Source organism: Solea solea, chromosome 16, assembly GCF_958295425.1.
Source record: "Solea solea chromosome 16, fSolSol10.1, whole genome shotgun sequence".
Taxonomy (NCBI): Eukaryota; Metazoa; Chordata; class Actinopteri; order Pleuronectiformes; family Soleidae; genus Solea; species Solea solea.
In genome coordinates, this window is record NC_081149.1 from 6020726 (window position 1) to 6034462 (window position 13737).

Consider the following 13737-nt stretch of genomic DNA (forward strand, 5'->3'; position numbering starts at 1 on the left):
AACCTAATTCAAGGTAATGTAACGTAAGGCAATGTAACTTAAGTTAACATAACATAAAGTAATGTAAGGCAACGCAAGGTAACGTAACGTAAGGCAAGGTAACTTGAAATAAGGTAACATAAGTCAGGTAACACAAGGAAGCGTAATGAAAGCTAACGTAACGTGAGGTAATGTAGCGTAAGGCAATGTAACTTAAAGTAACGTAACGTAACTTTAGAAAAGTTACTGAAAGGTAACGTAACGTAAGGCAAGGTAACTTGAAGTAAGTGGAAATAACTTTAGGTAACGCAAGGAAGCATAACGTAACGTAACTTTAGGAAAGGTACTGTAAGGTAACCTAATGTAAGGTAAGGTAACGCACTGTAAGGTGACGTAATGAAAGGTAAGGTAACACACTGTAAGATAACACACTGTAAGGTAACGTAATGTAACTAAATGACATAATGTAATGTAAGACAACACAAGGTACTGTAACGTAAGGCAAGGTAATTTGAAGTAAGGTAGCATAACTTTAGGTAACGCAAGGAAGCGTAATGAAAGCTAACGTAATGCAAGGCAGTGTAACTTATAGTAACGTAATGTAACGTAACTTTAGGAAAGGTACTGTAAGGTAACCTAATGTAAGGTAAGGTAACGCACCGTAAGGTGAAGTAATGTAAGGTAAGGTAACACACCGTAAGATAACACACTGTAAGGTAACGTAATGTAACTAAATGACATAATGTAATGTAAGGCAACACAAGGTACCGTAACGTAAGGCAAGGTAACTTGAAGTAAGGTAACATAACTTTAGGTCATGTAAGGTAACGTAATGTAAGGTAGCATAATTGAAGTTAACATAACATGAAGTAATGTAACGCAAGTTAATGTAATGAAAGGTAACTTAACATAAGGTAACTTAGTGCTTGTGACACAACCCACAGTGATGTCATCTTTGAGGGTGTCCAGGACCATTTTTTTTGTATATATATATACTGTATGTGTGTATGTATGTACGTATACATAAAAAAGTGTATAGAAATAGGTCATGTGTGTGTGTGTGTGTGCAGTGCTGGGTTTTCATCTTTATTCTCTCGCCCACACCTCCTTTCTTGCCCATAATAATTTAATTACAGCAGAGAAATGTACATTATTTTCACTTTAAATTCAACAACTGATCCATTAAAGCGGGGGCTGCGTTATGAGAAAGAGGAGACCACCGAGAACAGAGAGAGAGAGAGAGAATAGTGATGCAATGCAACTCTGGACTCTACTGTATTTATGTGTGTGTGTGTGTGTGTGTGTGTGTGTGTGCACTCTGTTGATAGAAATTGGCCCTAATCGCCTCGGCGGCAAAGAGAGCGGTCCACGTAACAGCGTGGCTAATTTCCATAGCTTTGATGCAGACGTGGTCTGTGTTTAGTCAGCTAAGATGTTCAGATGGACAAAGCAGGAGTAATGTCAGGGTCTGACACACAGCGGGAGGCCGAGCAGCTGACGCCGCCATGGCTACGGCCGCTTTGATATGCAAGGTGATGATGATGCACCGTGATGTGTTTTGGCGGATGAACCTGCAGACACAGGAGGAAAAAAAAAAGAAGAAGAATCACTCTTTTAACTTTTAACGTTGTTCTTGTCACATCGCACGTATTATTATTATAATATATATATATATCTTTTTTTTCTTTTTTAAATACCGACGTGTATCCAAAGTGTAATTCAACGGAAAATTGGAAGATTCCTTTTTTGAAAGCTCTGATCAATCCTGCTCGCGAGTTAATAACATGGAAACAATTAAAAACCAACTAAAAAACAAGAAAATGAGCTTAAAAGTGTCATTTGGTGTAATTAAAGCCACATTTAATGGATCCGGTGCTAAATTGTCAGTGTACAAGGGTTTGACTTGAATGCAGCAGACTGAGGTTCCTGCACTTATTGGATTTCTTGCCACGAGCGAAATAAGGAGACGAAGGACGCCGCGCTCATATCTGCATACTAAACATGAAGCCGCTAACTGAGCTTAGCTTAGCACAAAGAGAGTGTGGATAAAGGAGACCAGTTCCAGTCACTGTACTGTCATTTATCTCCAAGCTGATCAACATCACGACCGATCCAGATTTAAGGGCCTCGTCCGTGAGGCACAATGAACACGTGATCAGTCAGATATCCATCACGCTGACTCCACCATATTTGATTTCTCATAAAACACAGATACAGCGGCCAATCATAACACGTCCGACGTGCACTGTCTCTGCCCGACCTCCCGTCTTCTGTCTCCTCCAGCGCGGGTGATTTAAGGCCCCTGCAGCGAGTTTATGGCGTGTGTGTGTGTGTGTGTGTGCGTGTATATATATACTGTATATACTAAACGGACATTTTAATAGACTTTTACTTCTTTTTTTTCTTTCTTATTCTATTGTGGCGACGTAAGCAGTAATCGTAAATTACAATCATGATAATTTGTTGCCGCCGGCTGAAAAACCTTTGAGGGTGTCGCTGAAATGTCAAAAGCTGACCACCACTGACTGCACGTGGGTTTAGTTTTCTGAACTGCATCATGTGCATCTTGTACTAGAGAATATTAAAGGGACAGACCAGGGTTTGTTTGTTTTTTTGAATGGGTTAGTAGTGTGCACCCTAGAATATATGTTCCCTCACTGTTAGACAGCTTTTGTTTCAACAAGAAAAAAAAAATGTTTCTAAACCACTCACTCTCCCACACCAAAGTCCATTGAGAAAAATCATCATTTTAAGCTTGCGTGGCCACAGCACTTGCTGGTCCACTGCTGCTTCATTTGGTGTCACTTAAATAAATCAGAAAACAAGAAATTCAAGCTCCAAAGTCACAAAATAACACATTTAAAGTTAGTGATGGAGGCAGCAGTGGATCAACAACTCCTGTGTGCTGTGACGTTAAATGACTGGTTTTCTCGATGGACTTTGGTGCAGGTGGCTACTGGTTTGCCAAGCAACAAAAAGTGAACTTTCCAGTCAGAAAAGCCTGTCTAAAGGTAAGGTAGAGTGTATACCGTATACTTAAACAGGCATACATTTTACTAGTAATAGAGTTTTTCCTGGTGTCCCCTGCTGACGGCCATGGTCCCAGTGTCCTCTGTGCCGGTATATTATACAAGCACACATTTAAAAAACCAGAACTACCACTTTAACCATTTATACTCAGGAGGACGAGTCCCAAAATCATGCCAAGCTGAATATTTTGGTAGAAAAACAACATTTATGAGATGATGCACAAGAAGTCTGCAACAATTCTGCTCCATTTCACGGAGCGTCGCTGCAGCCACACACACACACACACACCAGCACGTATTTAACTCGGTGTAAACGTCGTGAAGCTTCAATTAGGAGCTGAGTGGGGATGATAGAGAATATGCATAATGCCGTCAGACAGTTAAATCATGTGTGGATTAATGTGATTTTACAGAGAGAACTTCAGTGAAAACAAAAAACCTCAGACACCTGATCTTAAGGAGCTGATATTGTGTATTGGCTGTTTTTGTGAAGATAATGAAGAGCAGCAGCAGCAGCAGCAGCAGCAGCAGCCGGCACATTGACCTGTTGTGTGCATTGATGTATAACTCTGCTTCTCCTCTGCTTTTCTTCTTTCACTGGGGAAAAAAAAAGAAAAATCATTGTCGGTCTCTTTGCGCTGCCATCAGGGCTCCGAGGCAATCTGCGGCACCTCTGAACGCGTCCTTAGCGGTGCCGCCGTGCGTCCGTCAGTGCCAACGGCGCACGCGGTTTTATGACTCAATTTGATTCCACACCATAGAAAAATGTGGTTCATTCCCCCACATATTTGTATGCATCGTGGTCTCAGCTCAGGCAGAAAAAATAATCTGGACGGCAAGCGCTCGTGTGTGTGTGTGTGTGTGTGGGGCGGCTAAAACCGGACAGACTTTGGACCGGAGGACTGGTGAGGACAGGGAGGAAGAGAGATGAAGAGCTACACCGTTGTTTACCTCCTCCTCCAAGGTGCAAGGATACGCTGGCGTTTATAAATGTTGGTCGTTGTTATTGGATACCTCGCAGGCTTTTCGGGGGGGGAAGAGGAAAAAGGGAAAATGAAAAAAAAACTTCGGGAAAGACCCAGGGGGGGGGTTCGATACAACTTTAATAATGCGTAGCAGGAGCTAAATGAGCCATTCTGCGGTACTTTAAGACATCTTCCCTCCAACACCCTGACTCCCCCCCCTCCGCCGACATCCACCTCACCCCCCCACCACCACCACCTCACCCACAGTCTCAGGGCCTGAATTATTAAAAGTGTTGTTTTCCCTTATTGCATTGCAGCAATGTGCCTCGTTGCTAGAAATGAGCTGCACATTGTGTGAGTTTGAATGCCTAAAGTGACCCACGTCCAAAGGTAGAGTCCAGAGGAGGACACACACACACACACACACATGAAGAAGTCAAAAATGCATGTATCCCAGTCTAAAGTTACAGCCTCAAGCTGATGTCATGGCAACTTTAGCATTTTTTTGCTTCGTTTTTTAAAACAGTCTTTTCCTTTCCCTTGTTAACCAGTTTCGAGGCGTATCTTCCGCCTTCCTCAGAGCTCTCACCTGATGTTAGGTGGTGACCTTATCAGGTGTCACGGAGGCGTGGTCGTCCTGTCAGATTTGACGGGTCGACCACGCCTCCTGCTGTCCAGCTGCTCCAGGTGTGTGACAGCCTTGAGTTATGCCTCAGCTGTTTTTTTTTAGGTAGTCTTCTTTCTTACGCAAAGGCTCAAACATGGCCGCCAGGGGAGACAGTCTGTGAGCTTAAGTCTAGAATATTTTAAGGATATTTTCTCTTCTGTTGGCATGCGTGCGTCTCATTACCGTAACTCCTAGATTTGTTTGTGATGTCTAGAAAGTTCAAAAACTAAGGACTGGTGATCTGTCCTGGGTGTAACCCCCTGCTTTTAGCCGTATGTCAGCTGAGATTGGCACAGCACCACCGCGTGACCCTCATGTGGAGGATAAAGCTGGAAAAGATGGATGGATGGATGGATGGATGGATACCAGAGAGCAGAGAATATACATGTCATTGTCGTAGAATCTCAGGACTTCCACAAAACGAGCCTCCGATTACGGACGAGATTCACCAGCGTGTCACACGTTTGTGACGTCGGCTTCTTCCTAAACAGTTGAATAACTGCCAGATATGGAAAGTTATCTTTGGAAAAAGTCGGCAATAATTTTTCAAATCAGCCATAAAATCAAAATAAATCCAGACTGAGCAGACTTCTCCAGGAAACTGAAGTTTGTAAACCTCTCGCTCCCCCCCCCCCCCCCCCCCCACACACCAAAGTCCATAGAGAAACTCAACAATTTTACACCACAGCACACAGGAGTAGTTGATCCACTGCTGCCTCCTTCAGTAAATACAAATGTGTTATTTGGTCACTAAGACATTTGAAAATCCACATTCTGATTTATTTGTGCGGACAAACTTATGAAACGAGGCGGCGGTAGACCAGCAGCTTCTGTGTCACTGTGAGCTGAAAACGCTGATTTTCTCTATGGACTTTTGTATGAGAGTGTGAGAGACTCTGATTTCTTTGAACGCTGAGGTAACTCATGAAGGGCTAAAATCTTTCATTTCTTGTATCCCTGTGATTTCACGGAGCGTGTGGAGGCCGGTTCTAGGTACACACACACACACACAGTGCAGTCAGTATCGCTTATTGTTCTTCTTGTAAATGAAAGAACATTCTTGATATGCAATTGGAAAGAGGTCAAGCTGTTCTCATTGTAGTGTTTAAGCTCGGAGACAACAGCGACATCAAGTCTCTTGTAGCTCAGTCAGTCAGTGCGTCCACTCACACTCACACTCACGCACAGTTGCTGATGCATAAACAATAATAATACTGCGTTCTTTTCAGTCCAAACCGATTGTAATTGAACAAGTTTCCATTCATCTTTGGCATCGCTGGGAAGAAAAGTTGTTTTTTTTTAAAAAAGAAAACCGGTGAAGTCTGAGGTTGAATCTTGTTGGCGCTGCAAATAATTTATAAGCAGATTTGAGCCTGAAATATTGGTAGTAGCAGCATCAGTCCTGAAATCTATGTTGGCCTAACTCCACGCGTTCGTCTGCACGGAGATAAAATAAAATAAAAAGACGGGGGGGTAAAAAGAGAAGATGGAGGCAAAAAAAAAGAGAAGAGAATTGAGCCTGACTGGAGCATCAGGCATCAGTCACTTAATAAAACAAAACCCTCTGCAGCTCTTGTTGTACATGCCAGAGGTTTTTTAGGCCTGAAATTATTTGATGCGTGTAAATAAATGCCTATATTCTGAATATTGAAGATTTAAAAAGAAAAAAAACACACACAGATAAAGGAAGAAAAGTTAATAGATAATACAAAGCATTCCCTCACTTCTCCACTTCTAGCCACACACACACACACACACACACACACACACTTTAATCACATGATTAATAATTAATCAGAGGTTGGGCTCAATACTGTTGAGTCTGCAGATGAGAGAACACTCAGCTACTGCTAAAAAAAAAATAAAAAAACAGGATTAAGAACCAAAACAGCAGAAGAAAGAAATGGACGATCAACAGTTTATCATAAAACAACGAGCTAACACGTCGAGTCACATCAGTTTTAGCGCTAATAAATAACACTACACTTAATTTATAACACTCTTTAATATTTACTGCATTTTCTGACACACACCAAAGTCCATAGAGAAAATCAACGATTTTACATCACAGCGCGCAGCAGTCCTTGACCCGCAGCTGCCTCCCTCACTAAGTTCAAATAATGTTATTTGGTGACTTCGGTGTTTGAAATCCTGTGTTCATATTCGCCGCAGTGGCACGAAGCGTCCATACGAGGCAGCAGCGGACCAGCAGCTCCTGTGTCCCAGTGAGCTAAACGGCTGCTTTTCTCAATGGAGTTTGGTGTGGGAGAGTGGAGCCGGTTACAAACTTACGTGCACATGTGTTACTATCAGGGGAAATACAGACACTGTTGCATCACGTTGTTCCCCATGTGATTTATAGACAGAGTAAAGCAGTCAGTTTAACTCTTTCTATTCTAATCCCGACTCTATCTTGTTCTAATCAGAGTAAACAGACACTTTTTAGGAGGAAACAGGTTTATGTTGGCCACATGTCGCGCTCTGTGATTTACGTTCACTTATCATGGAAAAACACTGTTATCTGTGTCTGACTTCGACTGAAATTCAATTTAACGTGTAATCTGAAGGTCTGATGTAAACGTAATGACTGTAACAGGTCAGGTTTGTGTCTTTGTTTGTTGAAAGAGTACAAAAAAAAAAAGAGCAACATTGATTTTTAATCTATTCCACTACATTAGAACTGATTATAGGAACAAACAGCGATCGTTTGCTCAATTTATTTGTCTCCGTTGAAGAATTAAATATTAAAATGACTATTTATACTTCGGTTCGGCGCGGAAAACGATTGACTCGTTCTTTTCTCTTTTTTTTTTTTGATCTTTTATTAGCGCGTCTGTGTGTTTTCCTGTGTTGCAGCAGCAGCAGCAGCAGCAGCAGCAGCAGCAGCAGCAGCAGCAGCAGCAGAGTGTGTTTACCCAGCTGTAATTACAACATGCACAATGACCTCATTCTGCTGTGTCAGTCGCTGTAATGTATAGGCCCTTGATCTTAAACTGCGACGAGAGAAAAGAAAAAGAAAAAGGAAAAAATGCTCTGCACTTATTTCCAATATGCTGACAACATTCCCAGCAGACGCTCGGCCGTGACGGCGGATCAGAATTTGATCCCATTCGTCTGACAACTTCTGCCTCTTTTTCTGCCTCAATATGCGTTCAATAATGTGAAATGATATTAGCTGAAGGAGCTCATTGACTGCGCACTCGGGGTCTCTCTCTCTCTCTCTCTGTGTCCTCCTCTTCATCTGCTCCTCTTCCTCACACACACACACACAAACACGCAGATGAAGAAATGGAGGGAAAAGCAGAGTGGACGTGCAGCAGCAGCAGCAGCAGCAGCAGCAGCAGAGCAATCACACCGAGGCGATGCCCCCCCACGCCTGGCCCATTAATAACAGTAATACGCACACCGCGCCCGAGCCAGCACTGCCGAAAGCACCGCTGACACTTTAATGGGCATTTTTTACTTTTGTTTTTAAATAATGCATGTGCTACTTGTCAGCACTGCTTCCCTGCTTCTCTCCACCCCTGGCACTCGCCTCTGCAGCCCTTTTTTTTTTTTTCTCCCCCCTTTGTGCAGAAACTACAACGGGGACCTGTGTTTTTTGGTGCTCACTCCTTAAGCTTGCGTTCATGACTTGCGCGGGCCCGGGGCGGGCGCCCTGCCTCCGGTGCCAAACCTCGGCACTACATCACCTTCCCGGGGACACGTGTGAATGTACACGTTCAACACGCACGTGTGTGTGGAGGCCCCCCCGCTCATTGGCGCCGAGCTAATGAAGAGTACGGGGTCAGGGTCTGATCCAGTGATAATTAAAAATCGTTGACTTTCACTTCCTTTTCAAAACAAGACCTCAGATCTGTCACTTTGTGTGGTTTTATTGATGTGTTTTGGAAATAGTCAGTGTGTTTCTATCCATCTATCTATCTATCTCTATCTCTATCTCTCTCTATCTATCGATCTCTCTATCTATCTATCTATCTTTCTATCTATCTATCTATCTATCTATCTATCTATCTATCTATCTATCTTTCAATCTATCTATCTATCTATCTATCTTTCTATCTATCTATCTATCTATCTATCTATCTATCTATCTTTCAATCTATCTATCTATCTATCTATCTATCTTTCTATCTATCTATCTATCTATCTATCTATCTATCTATCTATCTATCTATCTATCTATCTATCCATCCATCCATCCATCTATCTATCTATCTTTTGCTGCTTTATCGCAGCCTTGTCTGACTGGAGACTCCCCACACCAAAGTCCATAGAGAAAATCAAGGATTTTAGAGTCACAGCACACAGGAGGTGTTGATGAACTGCTGCCTCCATCAGTAGATTTAAATGTGTTATTTTGTGACTTCGGTGTTTGAAGTCCTTGGTTCGGATTCACCGCGGTAACACAAGGCAGCGGCGGACCAGCAGCCCCCTGTGTCCGGGTGAGCTAAAAATTGTCGCTTTTCTCAATGGGCTTTGGTGTGGGAGAGTGGAGCGAGCGGGGGTTACAGACTTCAGTTTCCAGGCAGAAAACGCTGTGTTATGATGAAGACTAAAGCAGGTGTATACTGGAGGGAACTAGCGCTTAAACCTCAGGTTTTCTATCCAAATGTGGTCTTTCTTGTCCCACGCACGTTAAAAACAGAACCTCTACAGTGCTTGTACGTGTGTTTACTGCCAGGTTTAGTCTCAGGTCTGAAGACTCCTGGTGATGCGTGCGCGACCACGTTGTCGTAACCATGTTGTCGAACCAGCTTGACTCCGTTGTGCAACTTTATTGATCGTGGACAAAGCTACCTATCTGTATTAGTCATTACACGTAAGGTCAATAAGCCCCTGAAATCGATATTTATAACAATCAATGCTGCATTCTCTATTATTTCTCTTCCTGTGCAATGATTTCCTTTGATTGAATTTGCTTCTGTATTTGCTTTTTTTTTCTGTTTTCTTGTCTTGCTGCCCGCCGGAGTTGCCCCCTCGCTGCCTCCTGTCTGTTTCAATGACGCCGAGTTGTGTTTCTTTGTGTGTGTCTCCCGCAGGAAACACGTTGTGTAAGTCAGGAAGCATCGCTGTCTTCGGGAACGTGGTGTACAGCGGACTGCTGAACGATCACCTCTGGCATTTGGGAGTGCCCCTCTTCACAAGACTGGTAAGAGCAGTCTTACCTCTTTCCTTCACGTTGGGTTCTGTTGAGGCCCAAACACGCTTCAGGTGCATGATTCCTCCCCTGGTGTCTAATGGGCTGCTTTTTTGGTTCCCTGCTCCTCTGACATGTGTTGGTGGAAGTTTCTGCTCAGCGTAGACGATGTGACAGTCGTCTGCTGTGGATGGGGAGACGGGAGGGAACCTCCCCCCCCCTCCCCCCTTGTATCTTAGCGTGTTGTTAAATATCAGACTTTTTAAAAGGTTTCCTGTGCTCTCTGAAGCTCCGAAGGCTTCCTGTGGGAATATGAAACGTAAGAATTGCAGGTGAAGCTGCTCTGTGTGTGTCTTCTTCTTCTTCTCCTTCTTCTTCTTCCAGGCTCTAGTGTCTGAATAATAAATGGAGTTTAGTTTTTATGGCAACAGCTTAGGAAAATTACAAGGTTTTAATTAGGAACTGGATTAGTTGAAGCCTGTGTTAAGAATTAATGATAAATGTCTGTCCCTAATTGTCAAAGGGAAATTGGATGTTTGTTTTTGTACTCTCAGCCACGCCGGCCCCGGGATACGAGCCCGCGATCCGGCGCAGATTCTTGTGTATAGAAATGAGGATTGCAGGGTAATTTTCCCCAAGAAAAGGCACTTTTTTTTCTTCTTCTTCTTCTTCTTCTACTCGTTAATTACCCTCTTTCTGAGCGGGTCGCGAGTTTTCATCAATGTTTGTTATTGATTAAATCTGTCGCCGTAGCTGTCATTTATGAGTCGGGAATTACCGTTGATTGGTGCACAAGGGTTGCACATAATTGGGTTACATTAAACAGATAATTCTGCTGATCTCATAAATGTCTAATGCCGAGGCTTGTTTGATTATCAATTAATGTCAAACGGAGACGCGAGGGGCTGCCGGGATTGCTTTTGGTTTCGTGTTTGTCGCTCTCCTCGATGCTGAGACAGCCCGACAGCTTCTATAGTTCAGCTATGTATATGTATATATACTGTATATATATTTGTATTTATATATATATATATGTATATGTATGTGTGTATAGACGTCAGACACAGTGGGTTAGTGTATATGTGTATCTAGTTCAGGTTATTTGTTGTTGATCCAGGTGTAAATCTTCATAGTTTTGTGTGTTGTGATAAAAACGTCAGTGGCTCTGCTGCCCTCTGTGGTCAAACACCAGCTACTGCATTCCCATTTTGCCATTGGTTCTTCATGTAGTACATGTAGGACTTATTTCCATAATCGATTTATCTGCGCATTGTTTTCTCGATTGATTGAGTAATTGTTTGGGACATAAAATGACCCAGAAATTCCCCCGAAAATCGAAATAATGACGTTCTTCGGGCCACAAGCCAAACTTCATCAGTTTTCCTGATTTCCTTGTTGTATTCCTTGTTGTTTAAGAAGTGAAAAACTCTGTCATTGATTAAGCAGCGATAGTTTCATGATGTGATAGTGTATGCATGTGCAAATATTCCTGACAGTGACTCTCTGGCACAGTTTTGTTGTTGTTGTATTGAAACCACCAACTTCTAGTTAATTTTTACCCTTTAGTTAACACTTTTATTGTAACTTTGACAGTTCTTTCTTGAAAATAGACCATTTTATACAGTAGGTTAAACAAATGATTTGCGAAATTCTTGCCAATACACACACAAATCAAGTAAAATTCAACTTTACAAGATTTCCCCTGTAGTATTTTACTGATATCATGTCACACTTCTTCTCCTCTGTTTTTGCTCCTCTCAAATTCATTTATTTACCATGAGCTTTTTGTCGAGTATTTATTAACGAGTTCCTCTTGGTGTGATGTGACGAGTCGAAGGTTTTGGGTCGGAGATTATGTTACATGTGTTTTCTTGCATACAAACCAATGGAGTCGACCCCTGGTGGTCATTCCGGAGAATGTAGGATTAGTTTGTGTATTTAACAGTTTGACTGAAGTGTATGTTTGAATTATGTAAGAATGGTCATTGATGTCCTTTTTTCCATGCCACACACAGCTCCCTGTGTCATCCCATCCTTCTTTTTTGTGGGCGGAGCCGCTCACTTTCGCTCTCTGCTGGATTTTTTTTTAAATATTCATTTTAAAGTATAAAACACACTCGGTTTCTGCCAATATAACCTCCTAAATGTCACACTGCGGACCTTTAAAACAAACCAGTCAGGGGAAAAAATTGCATTAAAATATTCATGCGTTCTCCTCCAGACTGTTTAATTCTGCCGGTGTGATGATGTGGATTTTGAGGTAACGTTTAGACCGTCGTGATGGGCAATTTTTCTGTTCTGAAGACAGCCCGATAAATACGCACAAAAACAACAACAACAACAACAACAATACGTGGTTGTACTTGTTTTATTTAACTGCAGTCTGCACATTTAGCCTCCAAAACGGTAATGTTTTTGCCTCGTGGTCCCTCCCCCCCCCCCCCCTGCAAGACATCATTAAACATCATTTGTAAGCATACATTACACTGTACGCAGCAAATCGCCCATCTGCTGCTTCTCAAACTCAATGTCTGGGTGCGACAATAAATCCACTGTATGTCTCCATGTAAAGAATCGCACTAAACCGTGTGTGTGTGTGTGTGTGTGGACATACGTGGAGTATATTAAACATGGCCGTGTGCGGTGTTAATAATGCAGTGTTTACATCTTGGCACAGAACAGGCAGCACTGGCCCTGGGCTGCAAACTGGCAGGCCTGCGCAGTAATTAGGGGCTTGTGTATGTGTGTGTGTGTGTGTGTGTTGGGGATGTGAAGGCTTGCTGCATGTCACGCTGATACCACTGCTGGGCAGACGCGGCGTGTTTCGGCAGCAGGGCGCGCGATTGCTACACGAGGCCACGCCTCGCCGCCACAGCGGGATGTCGCCCGCCTCCCTCGTCCTCCTCCCTCCCTCTCTCCCTCTCTGCCGCCGTCGCCCTGTGAGCTCAGCCGTTACTCAGCGGATCGGGGACGCATGTTAAAGCCGTGACAGCGGTTGTTGTCTGCCCTCACAACATGAGTCACCTGAGTGTGTGTGTGTGTGTGTGTGTGTGTGTGGTCTATATGTCCATACACACGTTCCTATTTAACCTCTGTGTTTGTTTGCGTGTCAGCGTCATGCCTTTGGAAGAATTCCAAGAACCAGTTATTATTATTATTATTATTATTATTATTGTTATTTTTTATTTACACACAAGTTTACAAAAGCGCTTTGACAGAAATGTCCAAATAAATCAAAGCGAAGGTGCAATGAAAAAGAAAAAAGAGGACATCCCACAGAACCGGCAGGTGTAAAATAAACACAAAACATTAAAAACACGCCTAAAACACGACTTAATATAATTATATTTGTGCGTCCCAATCAGACACTCTACTGGATAATTAGAAGTCACCCAAATAAAAAAAGAAAACCATGCAATATTGATTACATGGACGCACAGGACAGTTTTTATCTGTACACACTGACAGGAGGAACAAAAACCTAAAACTGATGTTTATTTTAGTATATAAACTTTTTACTTTATTCTTTTTTTGTGTGCGTGCCCGGACAGAGGTTTCGGATTGTGGGGGGGAGGGGCTGGTTTGTCCTGGACACAAGCAAGGCGGGGCTTCAAGGAAAAAAGGTTGGGAACTTTCTTTATGCAGGACCCACATTTTAAAGACAGCAAACTAACAATAACAGTCGCTGCAAGAGGAAAGTAGTGACTTGTATCTGTGACATCTGATAACCAAGAGATGTCTGCTCCATTTTATGCATTTGTCCAAAAATGTGTCCTCCCCCAGTCTTCTCTGGAGTCCCTGACCAATCACAGGACACTTTCACAGGACACGCGTGTCCTCTCCATCGCCCTAATCCTTTAAATTCAGTATTCTCAAACAACGCTGAGTAACAAGAGGTGAAACCAGTTTATGGAACTTTATGTTCCTGTGGTTCGCTTCTCGTGATGAGCTGCGTTC

At 42.8% G+C, this 13737-nt stretch overlaps 1 protein-coding gene across 8 annotated transcripts in view; it reads left to right on the forward strand.

Moving 5' to 3' along the window:
- The window catches only part of LOC131474972 (RNA binding protein fox-1 homolog 3-like), a 519357-nt gene that overhangs the window by 350480 nt on the left and 155140 nt on the right, over nt 1-13737 (forward strand). For all 8 annotated transcript variants that reach the window (XM_058652721.1, XM_058652722.1, XM_058652718.1 and 5 more), the window contains one exon: nt 9683-9792. In XM_058652721.1, coding sequence (XP_058508704.1) covers nt 9683-9792 — 110 coding nt within the window. The remainder of the gene's footprint in view (nt 1-9682; nt 9793-13737) is intronic.